General features: G+C 41.9%; 1 protein-coding gene across 1 annotated transcript in view; it reads left to right on the forward strand.

The window, feature by feature from the left end:
• Positions 1 to 22259, forward strand: part of LOC149462889 (armadillo repeat-containing protein 1-like) — a 38809-nt gene extending 16550 nt beyond the window's left edge. The window contains exons 3-6 of the mRNA XM_089676308.1: positions 6996 to 7176; positions 11407 to 11523; positions 15834 to 15908; positions 20566 to 22259. Of these exons, the coding sequence (XP_089532434.1) occupies positions 6996 to 7176; positions 11407 to 11523; positions 15834 to 15908; positions 20566 to 20757 (565 nt within the window). The 3' untranslated portion in view covers positions 20758 to 22259. The remainder of the gene's footprint in view (positions 1 to 6995; positions 7177 to 11406; positions 11524 to 15833; positions 15909 to 20565) is intronic.
• The last annotated feature ends 3255 nt before the right edge of the window (positions 22260 to 25514 follow it).

A 25514-nucleotide genomic window follows, 5' to 3' on the forward strand; every position in this document is an offset into this window, starting at 1 on the left:
TGTGCTTTTCACAGATGTGAACAGGTTCACCCTGAGCACATGTGACAGACATGAAAGGGTCTGGAGAAGTCGTGGAGAAAGTTATGCTCCTGTAGCATCGTACAGCATGACCGTTTTGATGGTGGGTCAGTGATGGTCTTTGGAGGCATATCCATGGAGGGACACACAGACCTCTACAGGCTAGACAATGGCACCCTGACTGCCATTCGGTATCAGGATGAAATCCTTGGACTCATTGTCAGACCCTATGCTAATGCAGTGGGTACTGGGTTCCTACTGGTGCATGGTAATGCCTGACTTATGTCGCGAGAGTATGCAGGCAGTTCCTGGAGGATAAATGAATTGATACCATTGAATGGCCCCCACACTCGCATTACCTAAATGCAATAGAACAACGCAGAGATATCATGTTTTGGTCCATCCAACGTTGCCAGGTTGCACCTCAGACTGTCCAGGAGCTCAGTGCTGCCCTGGTCCAGATCTGGGAGGAAATACCCCAAGACACCATCGATTGTCTCATTGGGTGCATGCCCCGACATTGTCAGGCAGCATACGAGCATGTTGGGGCCATACAAACTACTTAGTACCATTTTGCATTGCTGAAATGAAATTCCAGCAAAATGGACTAGCCTGCTGCATTATTTTTTTCACTTTGATTTTCGGGGTGTCTTTGAATTCAGTCCTCTATAGGTTGATAATTTTAATTTCCATCCAACGATGGGGCATCCTTACATTCCTAACACATTACCCAGTCCATATCAGTATAGATATCCAGCATGATATTTTACCCTATTGAGATCTGATGTGTTTTCAGAGTGTTCCTTTAATTTTTTCAGCAGTGTATTAGACAGAGAGTGATCTAGAGTGATCATTCCCTGGTATCATGAATGTTGCTTTAATGCAGGGGTCGACAACCTATCGATCGCGGTCTACCTGTGGACTGTGGGCAGGTGACAGGTATAACGCAAACAGGTCCCTGTGCCATCGACACTTGCCTTTTAGGTGTCGGTTCTTCTCATCCACCGCCAACATCCTCAGCTGCTGTCATCCTAAGTGCACAGCGGAAAGCGGGAGGCTGAGCAGCTCAGGATGGAGGGCGAGAGGAGTCGCTGGCCAAACTAACTTTTCAAGTTGACCCACTGGTGATTGGTTGCTAGCACGGTCCTAGCAACCAACCACATGCTTGTTAATGTGAAAAATCACTCTAGCAGCTCCAGCTCCTGCCCTCCATCCAGAACTGTGCTGCCTTCCACCCTCTTATCTGTGTATACAGGTAGGATACCTCTTGGGACACTGCTATGGGAGGGAAGGGGGTGGGGGGGTCAGAGGACACTACTGTTAGAGTGGGAAACTGATGTGAGGGGCAGTAGAGGACACTGCTGTGGGGGACAGAGCACACTACTGTGGGGGGAGGTAATGTGCAGGGGGCAGAAGACACTGCTATAGGCAGGGCCATCCCCATAGCGGCGTCCTTTTACTGCCCTTCACATGGCCCCCCCCCCACCCCACAGTAGCCGATTCATTCCCCCATAGCAGTGTCCTCTGAGTTAACCACTTCCTGACCGGCCGTTGTGTATAAACGGCCGGACGGTGGCACTGCAGGGTCGGGTGGCCGTTTATAAACGGCCTCCCCGCACCCTGCTTGTGCGTGCTCCCTGGGAGCGCGCAGCACCGCGATCCGGTGCCCGCTGTGTCCTCCGGACACAGTGAAACACCGATCGTCAGACGGGACCTCTGTACGAGGTTCCGATCATGTGATCACTGATTGGCCAATCAGTGATCACATGCAAAGTAGTAAGCAAGATGTCACTTCTGACATCATTGCTTACTACGTGTGAAATCTGTGAATGATCACAGAGGTCACATGGTACAAGGCTATTCACAAAAGCCTTGTACCATGTGACAAGCTGTGACCAATCACAGCTCGCTCAGTACTTCTCAATGAGTGCAAGAATGCAGACAGAGAGAAAGAGAAATGATTGCTTTTACATCCTATATGGGTGTAAAAGCAATCAGTGTAAAAAAAAAAAAATCTTCATCACCCCCCACAAGTAGTACAGTGTCACCATGGTGACACTGTACTGCTAGGGTGACAGTATGTAAAAAAAATAATAATAATATAAAAAAATAAAAATGTAAAAAAAATGTTTAAAATTTATAATTTTTGGTTATAAACTAATTTGGATTTTTTTTTAAATAAAAAGATAACGGAATACATTTTGGCTAAGATTTATGATGAAATATTATTTATTTGCAAAATTTTATTAAAAAAACACTTTTTTTCAAAATTTTTGGACATTTCATTTACATAGCAAAAAAAATACAAATCCCAGTGGTGAATAAATACCACCAAAATAAAGCTTTATCTGTCTCAAAAAAATGGTAAAAAATTCATTTGGGTACAGTGTTGCATGACCGCGCAATTGTCATTCAAAGTGTGATAGCGCTAAAAGCTGAAAATTGCCCTGGTCAGGAAGGGGGTAAAAGTGTCCGGTCTGGAAGTGGTTAAAGCAGAGCTCCTCCAATCTAAAAAAAAAATAAGACAGAAGCTACAAAAACTATAGCTACTGACTTTTAAAATAGAGACACTTACCTGTCCCTCGATCCCCCTTAACAGTGAGTGGGGGATGAAGACTTAAAGAGGAACTCTCCCTTTTAGGTGGTGCTCCGTTTTAAGATTTTTGAAAATATCTGGGAACCTTGGGCTATAAATCAACGTACTTCATTTCAATCTGAAGTCTGAGGGGGAGTTTGTCTCTTCAGTACTTGGTCTGACTTTTCTATTTTTGTTATCTACCTTTCCTTTTATTTCTTTGATGATCCTGGCTCTCGGGGTCATGGTCGGTATTTTTGAGGACTCTTGGTTGAGGGCTTAATACCTTATTTATGTTATCTTCTATGTTATACCCATTGAGCAGTGTTTTATTATACTCTCTATTGATATCCTAGACTCGGGATTCTGTTTGTGATATGATACCAACTGTGTTTTGGTGGGGGCAAACTGTGCACTCTGGAGAGGCACTCCAATCCTTTGTCAAGATACTATGTGTGCTGTGATATCCCTGATGTAAGACAGTATGTGCGTGTGTGTGAGTATATATGTATATGTGTGTGTGTGTGTGTATATGTGTGTATATGTGTGTGTATGTGTGTGTGTGTATATATATATATATATATATATATATATATATATATATATATATATATATATATATATATATTAAATGACAAAAATATTTGACCGGTAAAAGAAATTAAACATTCCTGCCTCTTTCCTTTTTTTTTTTTTTTTTTATCACTCTCTACACATTATGCCAGTTGTGGTACACTTTAACATCAATACCTTGCACAACATTTACAACAAAGGAAAGAGGGTTGCCAGTGAGTTTGCACATTTTTCATACCCATAAAGTGAAATTTTTAAAATGTAACACCATTTTGCCTAAAGCACTGAATTTATTATGTAAAAGTTTTCAGTGGTGTTCATGTGACCACACAGTCTCCATTGCTCACTGTTCCTCATAGCAGGGGGCCATCTGTGTGTGTCAGGTGAACATCACACACAGCAGCACCTCCTTCCTGCTTGGAATTACAGGACACTGTGTCTATGCACAGCATGTCTGTATGTCCCATTCTGTGGTCAGTAGTTTTGTATGGCAAAGTACAGATGTCAGCAGTTTATAGGACACAATATAGGGGTCAGCAGGGCGGTGTACAGGGATCTGCTGTCAGCAGGGCACTGTACAGAGAGTCAATGGGGCAGTGTATATGGGTCAGCAAGGCAGAGGACAGGGGGTGTAATTTGGGGGTGGGGGTCACTAGAGCAGAGGATGGTAGGTCAGCAGGAGTCCAGTGAAGTAGAGTATTGGGCATCAGGAAGGCAGAGGACTACCCTACTGACCTCCCATCCTCTGCCTTGCTTAGGGTAGGTCAGGTTAACTTTAATTTTTTTTAATGCAAGCTCTTGGATTTTCTTCCAGATCTGGTTGCATTAAAGGATAAGTTCACCTTTTAAGAAAAAAAAAAAAATGAATGCTCATTGCATTTACTGTATTTTGTTTTGGGAGCCTGGAAAGAGTTGCACCAGTGAGCAGCAGATCACTGGTGCCATGCAGGACTCCTGCTGACATGACAATGTATCTTCTATGAATTCATAACACTGTGAATAATCCACCACCAAATGAATTAGATGGACTCACCAGAGCTATATGCTGATCAAATTATAGACCAGCAATAGCGTTTGTCCTCTGGGAGCGATGGGTGAACGATATCCAGGTATTAGATGTGGTAATTTTCAATAATAATCACGTTCAGGTGATCAGTAATGGTAATCGGCATAAAAGACAGCATATCACTACCAGAAGCAATACTCTGCAGCCAAAGATCTCATGATGAATCTCTCCATTTAACTCCGTATCTCCATATATGCATGAGTCACACTCAGGGACAAAGGAAAAGACATAAAGGTGCAGTACGTTTAAAACACATATATATTTAATAAAATATCAAACAACTCACAACAGAGGTGTCCAGACAGACACCAGCTTAACCAACAATGCACAGCACTGAAGTAGTGGACGATCCCCGCTCACCGCGGCTCACCTCCGACACACACTGGGAAAAGAGCGTCCTAACGTCAACATCGAGTAGGCCACGCCGCTCTTTTCCCAGTGTGTGTCGGGGGTGAGCCGCAGTGAGCGGGGATCGTCCACTACTTCAGTGCTGTGCATTGTTGGTTAAGCTGGTGTCTGTCTGGACACCTCTGTTGTGAGTTGTTTGATATTTTATTAAATATATATGTGTATTAAACGTACTGCACCTTTATGTCTTTTCCTTTGTCCCTGAGTGTGACTCATGCATATATGGAGATACGGAGTTAAATGGAGAGATTCATCATGAGATCTTTGGCTGCAGAGTATTGCTTCTGGTAGTGATATGCTGTCTTTTATGCCGATTACCATTATTGATCACCTGGACGTGATTATTATTGAAAATTACCACATCTAATACCTGGATATCGTTCACCCATCGCTCCCAGAGCACAAGCGCTATTGCTGGTCTATAATTTGATCAGCATATAGCTCTGGTGAGTCCATCTAATTCATTTGGTGGTGGATTATTCACAGTGTTATGAATTCACAGAGGATATTCTGAGTTTGTTTTGGACTTGCACAGATTTATTATGGACACTTAATTATATGGTGATATATATTTTTATTTAGCGCATGCCCTTATTAGATATTGACTTTGCCAAAATTTTTTATATTTTTTTTGGTTGGGTGTTGCTGCTAACACACAGTTTATTTTTGTTATACAGTGTGGCGCTTTTTCTATTGGTTTATTTATGACAGTGTATCTGTCTTGCTCGTACCTTGCATCATATCGTGCAGATATACTCTGACAGGAAAAATCAATGATCTACCACAGCGCTCAACAGTGCCATGGTAATTCATTGAGAACTACAAGCTGACAGCCACAAAGGCTTTTGGAACTTGTAGTTTTCCCTTTCACAGAATACTGTGAATGAGTGACGCAGCCGGATGGGTGGAGCCCCACATGGCCACGCTGTTTTTAAATTGTGACAGCTAGCAGGGGTAGAAGATCCCCCACTAGCTGTCACATCAGGGGAGCAAGGGGCAGTCCTTTCGTAACAAGTTACACCCTGAATATGGGTGTAACATGTTACAAAAGGTGCACTTATCCTTTTTTATAGTGGTTAACTAACTAGAAATTTCCAGGCATGTTAAGAGTTCTGTGCTTTGGTTTAAATTTAAAGGTGGACTCCAGGTAAGCATAAAAACACTATTTGATTTAGCAATATATTTGTTGCAATTTTTATACAGTTTGAATACTTGGGCTTGTCTTGACACCAGTCTCCTAAAATCTTCTACACATCAGCATTCTAGTCTTAGGAGGGGGAAGTTAGTCTCAATTACTCTACACATTGCTGCCTGTAAATATGCTAGTAGTAGGGAAGAGCAAGGGATGAACTCATCAGTGTCCTGATTTTACTTTGTAGTCCAAAATACCAGCACTCCTGGCCCCTCCTCTTCGGCAGGTGCCCCTACAGAAAGCTGCTTTTCATTGGGGCACCTGTTCGGGCTCGCTCCCGAGCCACCCTGTCTGCATTCATTGACACAGAGCAGACAGCTCGGTCCGCCTGACTGCACCCTCGTCACAGCATTTGATTGACAGCAGCGGGAGCCAATTGCTCCCACTGCTATAAATCTGCCCAATGAGGAGGGAGACAGTGGCTAGAGCCATTGCTCTCGTGCACATCGCTGGATCAGATTGGGCTCCGGTAAGAAAAAGGGGAGCTGGGGGGGGGGGGAACTGCAGCATAGAAGGTTTTTCACCCTAATGCGTAGAATGCATTAAGGTGCAAAATCTTAAAGTGATTGTAAAGGCTCAAGTATTTTTATTTATTTATTTATTTTTTTAATCTTTTTTATGCATTCTGTGCATGAAGGTAAAAAAACCTTCAGCCCCCCTAGTACTTACCTGAGCCCCCTCTCGATCCAGAGATGTCCACGAGAACCTCGGCTCTCCTGGTTGACCGAGGCAGCAGCGGGAGCCATCAGCTACTGCTGCTGTCAATCACAGCCTGTGAGCCAATCAGGAGACGGGGCGGGTGAATGGATGCACAGAGCTGAGGCCCGGGAGCGTGCCTGCTTGGGTGCCTCCGTAGCAAGGGAGGGGCCAGGAATGTTGGCTGGGGACCCGTGAAGAGGGGGATCTGGGCTGCTCTGTGCTAAACCACTGCACAGAGCAGGTAAGTTATTACAAGTTTGTTATTTTTAAAAAAACAACTTTAATATCAATTTAAGCCTTAGAACCACTTTAAACTGTTCAATTTCTGTTTGGCACATTTCTCTGTGTAAATGTTCTAGTTATTAGAAACTTTACACATCTTTTTGGCAGCTAACATTTCCTGTTTATATATAATGGAATACAATACAGAATTGATGCTTTAGTCATTTTTTTTTTCCTTTCAGATGTGATATTGATAATCGTATCAAACTACTTGCGCAGACAGTATACATGTTACTAAGTGCATCTGTTCAAATGTATACTCCAGAACAAAAAAGCTGCAAAAGTAATCCCCAATTCTTCATTACAAGTTCCAACAAAAGAGCAAAAACTATAACTCTCCATATCCATGGGCTTGATGATCTGGTAAGTACTCTGTCCTTAAAAGGATCCCATTTATAAAAACACAGACTATTCAAATATATCTCCAACCAAAACATCTTCAGTTTTGAGTAGAGTGGAAAAGTGTTAGATCCTCCTTTTTATTGACTGATTTTTTTTTTTCTCACGTCCTGTTGCAATGATAATGTCCTAGGACAGGAAGTGAATTGGCATCTCTAAAAAGACTAACATTTTATCTGATCTTATTATATTGCAGCTTACCAAATCTCAAAAATGGCTGCATTAGTTTTCTTTTTAGGCTTTTTTACATTATTTGCACCTGTTGATCTGGTCAGTAAGGGCGTATTTACACATGTGGCAAGGATTGTCGCGCCTCTAAAAAGTGATTTACTTGAATGGGACATGTTTGGTGGGAGCAGTGGTACCTGCCAAATGTGATCAGAGGTTTAATTCCTGTCCTAAAGCAAAGCAAGGCAGCTGTAGCGTATGTACACCCCTTGCCGCTGCCTTTGCAGCCTAAGGCTCGGCTAAAAATACTGTGATGTGACTGATGCAATTTACAGTGTCATTATGTGGTGCGACTTTGCATATTCTTTTGGGCCAGCTCGCGCTGTAAATCATACCAAAGTGGTACTGGAACCTTTTACATAATTTGCCTTGCATTGATTAGAATGGGCACCACTAAAAAAAAAAAACATTTTCCTTGTCCTAAAATTTTATTGAACTCCAGCTGCATCAAAAATTGCATCTGAAGCAAGCCTAAGCGGAAGTGGTTGGGAGGCAGTAAAAAAAAAGGTCTGTTATTTTTCAGCTTCTTTAAAAACTTTAAAACCAAGCTGTCTAGCAAATGTGGCAGTTAGAGGCTTAAGTTAAACAATTTTACCACTGACAGGGGTGCTTACAATGTTTAGGATTTGTCCATTTAAGTAAAACTTAATCCCAAAAGGGAAAAACAACTCTTTGCTATAACAAGTGTTAGCTGGAGTTTGGCTTTGAATTGTTACTCATGTCCATCTAAATCTGCTATTGCATCTAACACTACCATCTTCCCAGATTGACAGTGTTGCTGTCCAGAGGCTTTTCTGTTGCTTCTCTGTCTAGAATGGAGACACCCCAAGACAAGATGTGTTTACTGGACGGATCAGCAGGTGAAAATAAAGGGCTGGGGTGGGAAGCCTAAGAGAAAACTAAACTACATTTTCTGGCACTTTTTTTACTTCTGGCCCATCAATCGTTTTGGTCCTATTCCAACCATCAGCATTGCATTGAGGTAAAGGAATAAATAGGTTTTTGTGCTTGCTATAAATTCTGCCTATAGGAGGATTAGATAGATATACTGTAAGCCATCCCCTGATATAACCCCTCTACTAGCCAGCAGGCTTCAGTTTTGTAATAAAGAAGTACCAAGAGCATGAACAGAAACTCTTAGGGGAGGCACCTGTGTCCCTCTAAGGTCTCCCAGAAAAGGAATATACAACAAGTACAGTACAAAAATGCTGTTTTCTTTCTAATCCACTAAGGGAATCAGGAATTTAGATACAGTCAGAGCATCCAAAATCAGTTCAACCGAGGGGTGGGCAACACAGCAACCACTTCTAACAGATCCTATGAAAAGGAATGGAAATTGCAACCCAGAAACTGCCTGAGGGACCAAAGCCTGAATCTGACCTGGATGCGGTGGAGCCCCCAATTATATGGAGGAGCCTACTAACACGACCAAAGTGAGGACAGAAAACAATCAACCTGATGCTCCGTTCGTGGGGTAGGTTACTTACTAAGTAGGGAAGATTAGACCGACAACCTGATGTGGTCAACAGAAAATACTAGTGATAATCCCTAAAGGAACAGGTCTGAAGGGGGCCTCAGAGCAGAAGTAGATAAAGAAAGGATGTGGTTCAGCCTAGATCTTTTACATCTAAGTCTAGGGCCAGTGGGACAACATTCTTTGAAGGCCAAGCAAGTTGGATGTTCTCTGGATATAGCATCAGTGTCAGCAGCGCACGCAAAGTGTTTCACATCTGTATGGAGATCAGACCTATGTGGGTTATGAGTTTGGCTTCTTGTAACAAGCTATCACAACTGAAGCATAAGACCCATATGTAACAATTGTGCGCAATAGGGACATGGAACCTGTACGCAACAGCCATTTTTGTTTTTCATGAGCAATGATCTTCCTCCCCTCCCTCCTCCTGAAAACTGTGGAATTTGTAGCTGTAAGTTTTAACGAACTTCAAAAGAACCAGATTAATGTTAGGTATATATTTGGGGAATATCATACCAAACAAATCAAGGTCTTACATTACTATGTTAGCATATACAAAAAGGGAGAAAGCAGTCTCTTATCACCTGGGTTACAAGGTACACTGTGTTTGGTATCCCTGGGTTCGAAATATAATTCTGATTATTAATCTGCCAGTTGCTAGAATACCACCTGCACATACTGGAAGATGTTAATATTAGTATGAAACTCTAGTTGGGACTTGTAAATATTTGAATTGCACCATTCGACCTTTTCAATAATAAACCATATTTTGAAAAGTGTTAAAATGATCTCTAAGGCTTTTAATGCAAACTAAAGAATCCCTGTCCATTGAAGAGTGCTACTGTGTATAGTAATCCTCTGAATATACCTGTCTGGTGACAGTGTGTGTTACAGACGTTTATTGTTCACATTTGTTTCTTGCTAATATTGTGAAGGGCTGATAGTCCCAAAGCTATCTGGTGGCAGTTTAAATAGTTAATTTCTTAGTTAACTAGCCCAGTGACAATCGATCTCCGGCTGCTGGCACATAGATTTTGGTCCTGTGAGCTGGAAAATCTTTGTGCAAGGTGCAGCTGACAGTGGCATTGTTACGTAGGTGACAGCGCAGTGTGAGATTGGCTGGTCCTTTTTCACGAGTTGGTAAGAATGGCAGGGTTTGTCACACCCTAAATATTGGGTTTTACACACTCCATAAAACCATGGTCTACCCCAGCACTGGAAAGATTCCTTTTGAGGGAACTAATCCAGTTTCACATGGTTTAGCAGATTAAGGTCATTGCCAGCACACGATGATGAGCAGAGCCAGCCAGTTCAAACTGGGATTTTATGAGGGAATTCTAGCTGCTTGTCAGTACAATCCTTAAAGGGAAGTATTGCTACCTGCCCAGTGATGTCCCTGTTAAGGTGGGTTACTGTTGGGCCCCACAGTGGGAATGGACTACCGTACATAGGTGGGCCTGGATCCTTCAGGGTGCTTTTAGTACACATAGAGGAATATAACGAATAGCATGTAAAAGAGATTTTTGCAGCTGTAAAAGCTCTAAAAGAGGTAGTAGACAGTGCAGAAATATGGTCAGAAAACCTCTTGCAATTCTGGTAAAGCAGTGCTGTAAAAAATCCCAGCAGTCTCACTTTGGAGTCTATTGGGATTCAAAATCTGAGAAATGGTCAAAGGGACCAGTGGCCTGACCTGAAAGGCTCAGGCAGATCAGAGATGGACTTTGCAGGGGATGGTGGTGGAGCATATTTAAAGCCATTTATGCCTAGAAGGAATAGAGAACATGTGGCCAAAAAGTCCCCTCAGCAGATACTAATCTAGGGCAGTAGGGGCTGGGATTACTAGCAGCGGGGCTGTCCACTCTGTGTTTTATGTGCAAGCCTGTTGCTTCCATGTAGCAGTATTGCAACTTGTCCCAAGGTCTGAGGCAAGACATTAGGCACTTGCGCACATAGACAACTGGTTCTGATGAAGATCAGGTAGCCAGAGGTGACCGGCAGGCAGTGGGAGCAAACTGGAGACCAGAGTTCCAAGTGTTGTATGCTTTCCAGCAATGCTGAAGAGGAGTCCACATCCAATCCTCCAGTAGACCCCCCACCTCCCGGGACAGTAGCATATTGGTTAGAGGAAGGGTTATGGCGGCTGACTTACAGTTTTTCTGTTTGCCAATGACCTATACTCCTGCAGATTGCTGAATACCTGCTCCAATGGACTAGAAGGAAAATAGTATGTGCCCCACTACGTACGTGTTCCCATAGATTGATGGAAGGAGTTCCTCTAAGCAGACATGTGCTAGGGTTTAATTTTTACATATGTACCTGTAACTATGCCTATTGGTTTCCTGAATTGCAAACAGGCTCACTGGACCCCTTGCCCTGTAAGAATGTTTTCACACTTTTTGGAATGCTCTGAATGTTGTGGCTTAGGGTCAAATAGAATTCTTTGTAGCATTGCAAGATTTAGAGTGAAGTGTTTCTTTTGATTTAAATCACAGGACAGGAAATCAATGTGCGAAGAAGCGTTATTAAAAGTGAAAGGCGTCATCAGCTTCACTTTTCAGATAGCCCTGAGGAGGTGTACTGTTCGGGTAAAACCTGAACTGGCAACGGAGGTAAGAGCTGTAAGCACCAGTCCAGAGAAATAAGTCCAAGAGGGAAAGTGGAAATCCCTCATAATTGCTTCAACAGGTGTGTAGACACGGATATCATACCAACAGAAAGTCACTGGAAGATATGGACATTCAGGCTAATTGCACAAATTACATCAAAATTCAACTTGCTGTGGTAATGCTAGTTGTGCAGTCTTGCACCACTCAGCTTTCACATTTAGACATGTGACTACACATTACAATAGTGGATACATTTAATTTAACAGACGTCTACCTTCGTTATACCAGGTCTTAGCAACCCAGATCTAAAGGGCTTATTCACACTATCTGTATATATATGCCTTGATTTGCACACATCAACACTGGGACACATAGAAAACAATTATTTCTCATCGATAGACAATGAGGCTTTTTAATCATTACATCTGGGTTTTATGCTGCTGCCTTCAGGTGATTGGACACTGGCAAAAAAAGAAGGCTGCAGGGACACCCCCCTATTTAACTACTCCCACTCACAGCTAGCCTCAGTTTTTTGCTAGTGTCCTTAGGACCTAAGGACACTAGCAAAAAACTTAGGTGATGGACCTCTTATTTTTTTCTACTGATAGAAGCTTACTTTCTTTTTATGGAGGTTTCTCTCAGACTTTCTATCTATGTTCCACCAAACTGATTCTACTATGAAGATTCCTACTGCAGTTTTACGATCAGTTGGCTCTTGACTTTCTTCTTTCCTGTCTGCCACACCAGCTTCCTCTTTCCTAGCCATAAAGGAATTTTCTGCCACAATCTCAGATTTCATGGGCAGAATTTCTGGCCATAGATAGAAGGGGGCACAGCTGTGTCCCCTTCAACCTCCCCTCCTGAATCAGTCTTCGATTTCGCCTTTAAGATACACATTACGTAAGGAGGATGTGGTAGTTGAGGATGATCCCTCTCCTTCTGAGCAATCAGATCAGGATAACATGGCTGTAGCAGAGATTCCATTCCATTCTCTGGCTTCTGTTCCCCATACCTGTAGTCAATTTGTATGTTTTAAAAGATTTCTGAAAGGAAGGTTATTTGTTCAGAAATGTTAAGATTTCCTAAGAATCTTAAGTGAGGTGTGCTTATTTGTCAGTTTTAGAGTCGGTTCACACTATAAAAATGCAGTCCAGATGCATTCCAGATGCATTCCAGATGCGTTTCTGCATGTGTGTTTTTGACACATTTTTGGCACGTTCTCGTGCACTTTTGATGCGTTCCAGTTTTTCCCCTCTTTTTCCTCAGTTTAAAAAGGAACATGTGCGTTTTACAGTACAGTTCTGTGCAGGAAAAATGCAGCATGTTCTAATTTTTTTTTTTCTGCATCCAGAACGCACTGGAACTGCAAGCACTGATGTGAACTATGACATTGACAACCATTAAACCTACTTTCTTTGCGTTTGGATGCGTGTGGATGCAGAATAAAAGCACACTGAAACAAATGTAGTGTGACCTGGCCCTCAAAGGCTAAGTTCACCTTTTAGGAACATTTTACACCCAAATTTAGGGTGTAGCATGTAACTTGTTTCTAAGCAATCCCCACCCCTGTTAATCAGCGCACTATTAGTTTATTGACACTTCCTCCAGCTTTCTAACTTAAGGCTTGGTTCAAACCTATGCGTGTTGCAATCTGCTGTGGGAAAAAAGCTACTGACCCTTTCCAAAAACACAGCAGAAAGCGGATGTGAATGTGTTCCATAGGAAACAATGTTAAATGGACTAGTTAGTTTCTGCAAAAAGCATAAAAAAAACGCATAGGTGTGAGCCAGAAAGTGTTTGCAGGAGCCTGACATTGCATCTGCGATCCATTGTTTGCATGGTGCAATGCTTTTCAGGTTCCTGCAACAACAGAAATTAGTTGCAAATTTTCTTTCTTGCAAATATGTGCATTTATTATTATTATTATATATATATATTTTTATTTTTTTTTATATAAAGATGAGCCTTTTAAAGGTTGTATCAAATGCTTGGCCTTCAGGATCACAGGTGTGAGTCTTTGTTGCCAGAATATCACCAGCTGCAGGATTTCACAAACCTTTATACTTACCCCACTGCTTCTAAAACTGAGAACTGAGTGATCAAACATTGCTGATCTCTCAGTTCTCAATCTTCATCAATATATATGAGAAAAAAATTATTTCCCCCTAGTGGTGGGACTTTAAAGGGCAGCACTGATCAATGAGCCAAGATATCAAAGACCAACATTTTTCCAAAAAAACACAATAATTTATTGGTACATAACTCATTAAAATGGCAGTTATATTCAGCAAGTGTGGTTACAAGAGATTACTTGCACAATACTGTACATGATCAGTTTGCTAGTTATACATTCAATGCGTTTTCGAGATTAGAAAAATAAAGGTAATGCAGAAGTGCTGAGAACTGATGTCTGGGTACACTGCTGTCCGCCAATGCCACTGGGGTCACCATAAGGAGCCAAGAATAGGAACCCCATCTATGCTGTGGAATTTAATAGTATCTGTGTAAATCTATATGAGTCGGTCACCTGGGGCTTAATTATATCTAATGATGTTAAAAGGAACTTACATTAAAAAGCAGTAGTTTCTTGTAAAACGTGTATATACACACACAAGGGTATATGGGAAGGCAGGATGGTGCGTCCATGTGCAGCACAGCAATGATGGTAAGGTAAGCCAGCCTTATATAGTCTAAGTAGGGATCAAAAGATGGCCAATCTGGCCCAGGGAGGATTGGAGTGCAGCCAATCAGGAGCCCACACAGTTTGGGACTACATGAGGGACTAAACCCGGCTCTCTGGCATAACCCCCGGCAGATGTGGCACGCGGTGTGAACCTGCCCCTAGAGGGGGGATGACGGTGCGCTGCCGCCAGCCCAGTGCCAGAGCGAGGCCCAGACCGCACAAAGGGGCCAAGCCTCAACCTGGGATAGAGCATAGGCAGCGGTACTGCAAAGAAGGCCGCCATGGTGGCAGACAGCCCACATGCACTGGGTTGACTTTGGCATCATGGCAGATCCAGACACTCCACCTACTGGGGGAAAAAAACATAGCATTGCCTGTCAATAAAATACACTTAAAATACATAAGTAAGTTGGTAAATGGCAGAGACAATTATTGATATAGAACACAGCATAAAATAATAAATCACGGGAGAGATGGAAATAAAGAAGTGAAAAACAAAGACGTTAGAGAAACATAAAGAGCAGCCAAGGGGACTATCCTGGTTAGTTTAACATCTATCGCAATCTGTAAAGTTGTTCAAACTCACTCAGTCTTCAGTGAGCAGAGAACCGGTGACTGTTAGTCTCTTGCTCTCTGCTCTGCCCCATCAGCACTCACTGTAGTGCTGGGCTGTGGAGGGCGTGGGAGCAGCTGGCTCAGGCTCACAGCAGTTTGCTGAAAGGCTGAGCCAGCTGCCGATCCAGACATCTGGGTGGATCCTGATTGTAAGGTCAAACAGTGAAGACTAGCTCATTGATGTGAACTGTGAAGACCAGCTCAGTGAAGTCAGTAAATTTAGATTTTTTTTTTCTTTTTTTTGTAAAGTGGTAGTCCTTTTTTTTTTTTTTTTTTTTTTTTTTCCCTCTTGCATCTATAGGTAAGGCTTACCTATAGGTACAGTAAATATCTCCTAAACCATGTACAGTTTAGGTGATATATACTTTAGCAGTGCCGGTGATAAATAAGTGCTATGGAGTGTGAAATGCGTCAACTATTTTCCAAGTTATCAGATCGCCGGTGTGCTCATATATTGTAATATTGATTTTTATTCTATGCTTCAATAAATCCACACGTTTTAACGGAGTGTGCAGCCAAATTTTTTCTGATTTCCTGTTGTCTTCGGAGGCAAGCTGGGCGTGCAGCTCTGTGGGTGTTGGATAGGATCCTGTCGCCCCACCTGAATCGGTGTTTCTTCTACTTGAAGCATACGCAGAGCCATGCTGCAGCCGAGGCTCTCACGCATGTGTGTGCCATAATCGCGGCACGGCCAGTGAAATGGCCATGAACCCGGGAGGAAGGCTGGGTGAAGATGGAAGCCCCGGGGAGCCAAGGCCGTGCTCCGCTGGAGGGCTTTTTCAGGTAAGTCTTTCATAATGTGCTAGTATTCGATGTATACTAGCACATTCTCTTAACTTGCGGGGAGAAGATGTTTGGTGTTTTTTTGGGGTTTTTTTGGGGGGGGGTTTTGCGGTTTACTGCCACTATATGCTGTCCATGAACCCTTGTTCTGTTTTTTAAATAAAACATAGCTTGACTGTTGTAAAAAAAAAAAATTATGAAAGGCAACGGTTTTAATTTTGTTTTTTTACAGTGTTTAACCTCAGCCATTGCAGAAACCAAAGTGCTGAAGGCAGAGCAAGTGATAAAGAATGAATCCGGCAATGAGGTATGGTTTGTAATGATAATGAATATCACTTTATATATGTGAAATCTCAGAGTGTGTGTGTAAGTGTAATTTTAGGACTTTTCAAGTGCAAACAACATAAACAGATTGACTGACTGCTACCAATGTTTCAGCTGAGCACAGTCTACGTTTTAGCAAAGTTACAGGACATGTCTTGGACTTTGCTTACATATGTAAAAGTTTTTAAAAAACATTTGATTATAGTATAACTAAATGCAAAACTTTTTTTTTTTTTGGATAGGGTGGAAAGGGATTGAAACACTTGTCCGTTAATTTTATTCCTGTCTGTGTCCACATTTATGGAGCTTCACCCTCTGTATTTGTTCTGTTTAAATCTGCTTTCACTTTTGGTGATAACCGTAAAGGCATTTTTTTTTCTTTTTTAAATCCCAAAACCTCCTCTTCTGGGGTCACCCACCGGCGATCTTGGCTCCCCTTCTTCTGTGTCAGCCCCCATACAAGCACTTGCTATGTGGTTAAATGTGCGCGCTTGATCTGGGGTGTGTGCATCCATTGACATACACACAGCGCAGCTTGGCTCTGCCCCTGACTTTACTCACTGGGTTTGACTGACAGCAGCAGGAGCCAATGGCTTGTGAGCATGGAGTGAGCGACTGCTTAACACATTAAAGCTTAATGTATGTCCTAAATATGTGTGTATATTATATTTAATAATATATAAAAGCTGACTCTTTACATTTTAGACAGAGTAGGAAATTATTTAAAGTCCATTTTTCTTAGTATTGTACTGTAGAAACAACAGGAATTGAATGGAAACCTACCCCTCCTTCCTTTCAGACCCAATTAAAGTGGTGACCAGTACTAATACAGTGGGTAGCAGGGATACGAAAGCGTTAAAAACCTAATGGTGGTTATAACCCCTAACCACTTTATCAAAAACTACACAAAATAGATTTTGCTATAGATATACTTTAATCATTTCAATACCAGACACGTTCATCCCCTTTCTGCCCAGGCCAATTTTTAGTTTTCAGCACAGTCACACTTTGACAACTGTGTGCTCGTGCAACACTGTACCCATATGAACATTTTATATATGTATTTTTTTTTTTTTTACACAAATGGAGCTTTCTTTTGGTGGTATTTAATTACCACTGGGTTTTTTATTTTTTGCTAAATAAACATAAAACATTTTTTTTCTTAATTTCCGGTTTAAAGTTTTGCACATAAATAAATAATTCTGCATAAATTTAGGCCAAAATGCATACTGCTACATTTCTTTGGTAAAAAAATTAGAATAAAGTGTATTTTAGTCTGCAGGAAAGCTAGTCCACAAACTATCAAAGTATGAGGTATGTGTGTGTTTATGTAGTGTATGTGTGTGTGTATATATATATATATAATGAAAAATTTATCAATCCTGATGTACTGACTGCTTATATAATTTCTTGAGGACCAAAAATGCCAGGATAAAATAACTTTTTTTTTTTTTTAATTTTATTTTTTTCATACTGTGACCAAAGCAATAGTGTTACCATAGTAACACTGTACTACTCTGGGGAGGTGATCAGGATTTTTTTTTCTTTTTTACACACTATGATTGCTTATAATAGTGAAATTTCACTGTTCTAAACAACCATTTTTTCTGAATGAAATTGATTCATTCAGTATTTACTATTGTGAATAGCTGATTTGGCCTCAGCTAATCATATGTTACAGATGGGCTGCGATTGGCCCTGTCTGTACCATGTGACCAGAGATCAACACAAGTACACAATAGTTGGCATGAATGAACGACATCCATTGTGTACAATTGTCATGTAATTGATTGGTCACAGTGATCACATAGTATCTGCAGTGGGCCGGCACACTGATCTGTCATCTGATAAGTCTGGTCGACACAGTGGGTGACACTGCACTGCAGCACAGCCTGAGGAGCGGTCTGGGGAGGATATCACATGATATCTATCCAGAACAGCAAATGTCCTGCCCAGCCCCCATTTTCTATAGGCTGGGTGGGAAGGCGTTAAAGTGGTATTAGACCCAAACCAAAAATTGTATATATTGCAGCTTGCCAGTCATTAGATGTGGTGGCTGCATTCGATTTCTTTTTTTAGGCTTTTTTTTCCCATCTGTTTTCACTTGGTGATCTGGCCAGTAACACCCCATCCCTCCTATATTAAAGTGCCTGGATGGATCCACACAGGTGGCACCTTTTGCAGCATTGTCAGTCTGGGAGTGGGAGGTGTTAGATGGACTCGCAGATTTAAATACACTAACAAATGTAAGCCAAATTCCAACTAATACTTTATAAGCAGTTACAGCAAAGTTTTTGTTTTTTTGGAGAAAGGGGTGGGGGCGGGACGGAGTAAAGGTTTAAGTAAATAAAAGCTGATCATTGTAAGTACCCCTGTCAGTGGTACAGTTGTGGCCAAAATTATTCAACCCCCAATGCTGTAAAGGGGTTTAGGGACTATAGTGTACATTTGGAATTGTATTCAGAATCAAATCCTACAAGGACGTTGTAACTACCCAAATGCAACTAAAATGACATCAATTGTTTATGTAATACAGTAGTAAATGGTTCTTATGTGGTTTCTTCATTGCCACAATTATTCAACCCCTTAAAGACTACCACTCTGAAGAACAGAGGTTCATACAGGTGCTTTCCATCAGGTATTGAAAACACCTGTGGATGTCACCGAGCAGCAATCAAGCATAATAAGCACCAATTAGGCAGCTTTAAAATGACTGTGATACTCAGCTCCTTCTAGACATTTACTGGTGTGGTTACAAACATGGTGAAGGCAAGAGAATGGTCCAGGAAGACAAGAGAAGAGGTGATTTCTCTTCACAGGAAGGGCAATGGCTATAAGAAGATTGCAAAGATGTTAAACATACCAAGAGACACCTTAGGAAGCATCATTCGCAAATTCAAGGCAAAGGGCACTGTTGAAACGCTACCTGGTCGTGGCAGAAAGAAGATGCTGACTTCGACTGCTGTGCGCTACCTGAAGCGTAGAGTGGAGAGAAGTCCCCGTGTGACTGCTGAGGAACTGAGAAAAGATTTGTCAGATGTGGGTACAGAAGTTTCAGCCCAGACAATAAGACGCACACTGCGTAATGAAGGCCTCCGTGCCAGAACTCCCAGGCGTACCCCCTTGCTGTCTCCAAAGAATAAGAAGAGTCGACTGCAGTATGCCAAAAGCCATGTGGACAAACCACAAAAGTTGTGGGATAGTGTTCTGTGGACTGATGAAACAAAATTAGAACTGTTTGGGCCCATGGATCAACGCTATGTTTGGAGGAGGAAGAACAAGGCCTATGATGAAAAGAACACCTTGCCTACTGTGAAGCATGGTGGAGGGTCAATCATGCTTTGGGGCTGTTTTGCTTCTGCAGGTACAGGGAAGCTTCAGCGTGTGCAAGGTACCATGAATTCTCTTCAGTACCAGGAGATATTGGATGGAAACGTGATGCAGTCCGTCACACACCTGAGGCTTGGGAGACGTTGGACCTTTCAACAGGACAATGATCCCAAGCATACCTCCAAGTCCACTAGAGCATGGTTGCAGAGGAAAGGCTGGAACATTTTGGAGTGGCCATCGCAGTCACCAGACTTAAATCCGATTGAGAACCTCTGGTGGGACTTAAAGAAAGCAGTTGCAGTGCGCAAGCCTAAGAATGTGACTGAACTGGAGGCCTTTGCCCATGAAGAATGGGCGAAGATACCCGTAGATCGCTGCAAGACACTTGTGTCAAGCTATGCTTCACATTTAAAAGCTGTTATAACTGTAAAAGGATGCTGTACTAAGTACTAAGATTGAATGTCACTTGGGGGTTGAATAAAACTGATAATGCTGTGAGCACAGAAAAGACATTTGTGGTTATTTCATTATAACTGTTATGTTATATTTGTCTGACCTACAAGTGCCTCTTTAATGTAAATGTAAGCAAGATGACTGAATGATCAAAAGCAATGTCAAACTGGCCAAAACACTCAATTTCAGTGGGGGTTGAATAATTTTGGCCACAACTGTAAATGGTTTGTCTCCTCTCTGTAACGGATACATTCTGCTGGAGACTTGAGGGCTGGATCACCAGATAAAAATAGAAAGAAAATGAACACAGCCATCACAATTAGAAATGGTAAGTTGCAAAATAATACGTTTTTGCTTTTGGGTTTAATAATACTTTAGTTAATTGACTGCACAGCCTGGTGAAGATCACACTACTGGTATATATTCTGAGGAGGGAGAGGCGTGTTTGCTGAAATGCAGATATCACTCGTGAAAAGGACATCGGGGAGTTTTGTGTTCAGGAGTGCAAGTTCCATGGATGGCATAGACATAGGATAGCAAGCTTTGTGTGCCAGAGTGCAAATCTAACAGCATGGATATTGGGGTGTGAGTTGTGTGTTCTGGAGTGAAGATCTAACTGTTGAGGCTTTCTGTGCATTGAAGTGCAGATGTCTCGTGTTACATGGATGCAGAATTGTGGACAAATCTCACTGGACTTTTTTTGCACTTCTGTTCCTGTGTGTGGGCAGAAACCCTGAGACTTAACAAATCAATGACTTCTGGAAATGCTTGATTTGTTTGTGCCTATAACTTTTGAATTTTTGTAGTGGAGCAATTACATTTTAGGTAACAGGTGATGTGATGGTTTCTCTATATAGGTGTATCTCCCAATGCCCAGTGTAAGTATTCCAGTTGAAACAAATTCATGCTTACCAGACTATTTACCGGAAGAAGAAAGTCCTCAGAAAGATGTAGAGAAAGCTTTAACTCGGCCAGCATCAAAGGAAGAGAACCGTGGAAGCTGGTTTAATGCTGCAACAAATTTCCTCAGTAAAACATTTTACTGGTGACTGTCAAATGTAGATGTTATCGATCATGTCTTGTCTCTATACATTTCTTGCGGTGTATATGTTTTTTGTTTTCTTTTTCTTTTTTTTTCTTTACATATAGTCAGATGTAACAGAACACTAGTTTTGTTCATTTGTTTTGTTTTGTGAGACATCAGATGGCATTCACGGGTTTTTAAGGAAGGAAGTTTTACCTGTAAAGTATATAGTAGAGGAAACTTTGAGTTTATCTCTGCTGTATCTGTATTACGTGACCTTGGTGAAAACGTATTAACTACTCATAAAGTAACATGGTTTCTGTTACTTAAAGGCAACAGCATCCATTGATTAGTCAGGTTTAGGTTGATATAGGAAACGGCTAGCTTATATGTTGGTTACCTGGAATATTTCTGTTAAGAAAAAAGTAAACCAAGTAAATTTAAAGATAATCTTGATAAAAAGGACTTCACATTGCTTTGCAAATACAGTACAAAACGGTGTACTAATAGAGCTTCCAGTTTACCTATACATTATGTAATGCTATGAATAATGAACCTTTAATGGTGCCAGAAGGGCTTTGTGAGGTAGATTAAGCAGACCTGGTCTAATCAAGACAATCTAGAAACTTGTGGTAAATAGTTTTGCATTGCATTATAGCTTATTTAGTATACATATTAAACTTCAGGAAGACAACTGAATACAGCCACCTTCAGGTGATTGGACACTGGAGAAAAAAAATAAATAAAAGCCACAGTGACATCCACTTTATAATCTTTCCCACATCCAGCAAGGGTCAGTTTTTTGTTTTGTTTTTTGCTAGTGTTCTACTGGGAGCACCTTACTGCCCTTATTTTGAATATTTTTTTTTTCTTGAGCAGATGTCCTTTGAGGGAGACTGTTTGTTTGGTACTTCCTTAGACAGGTACATTAAAAAGTTCATGGGATAAGTGTACTCTCCTTATTCAAAGCAGAAGAGTTGGGCTCCTCTGGGTAGACTTTTGACTCTTGCGACTAGGAAGTGTTCCTTTTATCCATCTAAATCCTCAAGCTCCCGAGTCTGGAACACATTTTAATCAGAAGACGCAGACCATCAAGCCAGCAAAGTCTGACTTCATACCTTCGTACCCCATTTGCTGGAGTGGAAAGAATGTTTTTCAGTTTTCTGGTCCCAAAAAATCCCAGATGTTTGTGTCCAGAGTGTCATTTCCAGGGGCTACAAACTTGAGTTTCAGACGACTCCTTCCTTCCTGTTAACATCTCCTCTCTCAGGGGGTCATTACCCTATTCCAAATACGGAATGATTTCAGGGCTTCTATTTGGACTGTTTCTCAAGGCAAATGAAGGTCCTCAGCCCATCTTAAGAGTTCAAGTGATTGTAAACTCTCACCTTATAAAACAATCCAATCAGTTTAAAAGAGAAATGAAAGGCAAAAGGTTTGTGTATAGATATAAAAAATATTATAAATACTACCCCCCCCCCCCCCTTTTTTTTTTTCTTTATATATCAGTATCTCACAGAAGTGAGTCCACCCATCACAGTTTTGTAAATATTTTATTCTATATTTTTATGTGACAACACTGAAGAAATGACACTTTGCTACAATGTAAAGTAGTGAGTGTACAGCTTGTTTAACAGTAAATTTACTGTCCCCTCAAAATAACTCAGCACACAGCCATTAATGTCTAAACCGCTGGCAACAAAAGTGAGTACACCCCTAAGTGAAAATGTTCAAATTGGGCCCAATTAGCCATTTTCCCTCCCCAATGTCATGTGACTCGTTAGTGTTGCAAGGTCTCAAGTGTGAACGGGGAGCAGGTGTGTTAAATTTGGTGTTATTGCTCTCACTTTCTCATACTGGTCACTGGAAGGTCAGCATGGCACCTCATGGCAAAGAACTCTCTGAGGATCTGAAAAAAAGAATTGTTGCTGTACATAAAGATGGCCTAGGCTATAAGATGATTGCCAAGACCCTGAAATTGAGCTGCAGCACGATGGCTAAGACCATGCAGAAGTTTAACAGGAAAGGTTCCACTCAAAATAAGCCTCACCATAGTCGACCAAAGGAGTTGAGTGCACGTGCTCAGTGTCATATCCAGAGGTTGTCTTTGGGAAATAGACGTGTGAGTGCTGCCAGCATTGCTGCAGAGGTGGGGGGTCAGCCTGTCAGTGCTCAGACCAAACGCCGGACACTGCATCAAATTGGTCTGCAAGACTGTCATCCCAGAAGGAAGCCTCTTCTAAAGATGATGCACAAAAAAGCCCGCAAACCGTTTGCTGAAGACGAGCAGACCAAGGACATGGATTACTGGAACCATGTCCTGTGGTCTGATGAGACCAAGTTAAACTTATTTGGTTCATATGGTGTCAAGTGTGTGTTGCAGCAACCAGGTGAGGAGTACAAAGACAAGTGAGTCTTGCCTACAAACAAGCATAGTTGTCGGAGTGTCATGGTCTGGGGCTGCATGAGTGCTGCCGGCACTGGGGAGCTACAGTCCATTGAGGGAACCATGAATGCCAACATGTACTGTGACATACTGAAGCAGAGCATGATCCCCTTCCTTCGGAGACTGGACCACATGGCAGTATTCCAACATGATAAAGACCTCAAACACACCTCCAAGACAACCACTGCCTTGTTAAAGAAGCTGAGGGTAAAGGTGATGGACTGGCCAAGCATGTTTTCAGACCTAAACCCTATTGAGGATCTATGAGGCATCCTCAAACGGAAGGTGGAGGAGAACAAGGTCTCTAACATCTACCAGCTCCGTAATGTCGTCATGGAAGAGTGAAAGAGGACTTCAGTGGCAACCAGTGAAGCTCTGGTGAACTCCATGCCCAAGAGGGTTAAGGCAGTGCTGGAAAATAATGGTGGCCACCCAAAATATTGACCCTTTGGGCCCAATTTGGACATTTTCACTTAGGGGCGTACTCACTTGTGTTGCCAGCGGTTTAGACTGTGTTGAGTTATTTTGAGGGGACAGCAAACTTACACTGTTATACAAGCTGTATACTCACTACTTTACGTTGTAGCAAAGTGAGTGTCATTTCTTCAGAGTTGTCACATGAAAAGATATAATAAAATATTTACAAAAATGTGAGGTGTGTACTCCTGTGAGATACTATGTGTGTGTGTGTATATATATTTTATATTATATGTATGTGTGTGTATATAATCACATTCCCTCTAAGTTCCTTATGCAGCTGTGACAGAGAGCTAGGGAAGGAGAAGAAGCAGCAGCACACTGAACGACCCAGTCTGATAATGGGGGGGAGCAGGCTGAGTTCTTAGTATAGCTAGAGAACTGACCGCATTGTGTTCCCCTGCTTAGTGTGGTCAACTTTTAATATAATAGCAGAGGGACTGGTAGGAACACAATGGTTTTCACACAAAGGAAGCGATGCCAAGAGAACAGGATACGTTTTCAAAGAAGTACATGTTTCAGCAGACACACATCGGGAATATGAAATGTTGGGTTTACATAGTCTTTCAATATGGAATTAGACAGGTCTGATATTGCCTCCTTGGATCACCTCATACATCTGACAATGTAAGGCAGACTCTCCCTAATGTGGTGGATTTCCAACCTGGCTGTTGGGGAAACCCTTTTTCCTAAAGAAGTGGAAGGCTCGAACAATCGATGCCTGTCCTGTTAGGGCTGAAGAGGAAAGTTTTTGCATCGGTCACCCAGGAGGCACCAGACGTTGCGGCCCACACAAAGAGAGACAGAATTGATTCTGAATTAGGTGGAATTGCGTGTTCCAGTCCTGTCTGTCATCCACATCCCAGGCATGGAAAATTAGAAGGCTGACTTTTCCTGCTGTCAGAGTCTGAATTTGGATGAATGGGCTCCTCACCCAGAGATATTTCAAGCCCTTGCCACAAGTGGGGGTGTTGGATTTGAATCTTCTGGTGTCCAGATTCAACAACAAACCCGAAAGGTTTCTCAACAAGTCCATGATCCCTGTGGCCTGGATGCGCTGGAGACTGGGATCAGTTAAACTAGATATGACTTTCTTCCTCTAAATCTTCTTCCCTTATCTGCTCTACAAGATCAAGATGGAAAGTATTTCAGTGATTCTCATTGCACCAAATTGGCTGAGGAGGATATAGTACTCAGACATACTTGGATATCTGGCAAACTCTGGATTATTCAGACCGTCTGTACCAAAGGCGAGCCCACCATCCTGCATATCAAGCACTGGCTTTATCATCTTAGCTGTTGAAGCCCAGGTCCTAAGAGACAGGAGCCTATCGGATTCGGTCATGCCTACACTGCACCTGGAGGGTATACTTTTGTATGGTGTAAGGGCAGGAAGTTCACCCTAGGAAGTACTCTGTGGGATACATCCTGTCCTTTTTCAAGTTTGGTCTGGACCAGAATTTGGCCTTGAGTACCATCAAAGATCAAATCCTCGGCCCTGGCTGTTCTATTTCAGAGACTTTGGCCTCTCATTCTTTAGATATTGCCATTGTACAGGGTATCACACATGTTTCTACCCCTGCACTTTGCTCTGTGGCTCCATGGGGCCTTAACCTGGTTCTTTTGGCCCTTTTGAACCCATTAGGGATTCTTCCATGTTTGATCTCACTTGTGGGGTGTTCTTTCTCTATGCTGTCACCTTGCATGAAGGGTCTCTGAGTTAGTGGTCATACTTTGGTAGTTTTCCTCGTGTTAGACAGAGTAAATGCTGTCCTAACGTGCAAAGCCTCCATTTTTCCCAAGATGGTCTCCTTCTTCTACATCATCCAGGATATTGTCCACCCTTCCTATTGTTTTGC

Source organism: Staurois parvus, unplaced genomic scaffold (assembly GCF_062004578.1).
Source record: "Staurois parvus isolate SC_StPar_1 unplaced genomic scaffold, SC_StPar_1.0 ptg000165l, whole genome shotgun sequence".
Classification (NCBI taxonomy): domain Eukaryota; kingdom Metazoa; phylum Chordata; class Amphibia; order Anura; family Ranidae; genus Staurois; species Staurois parvus.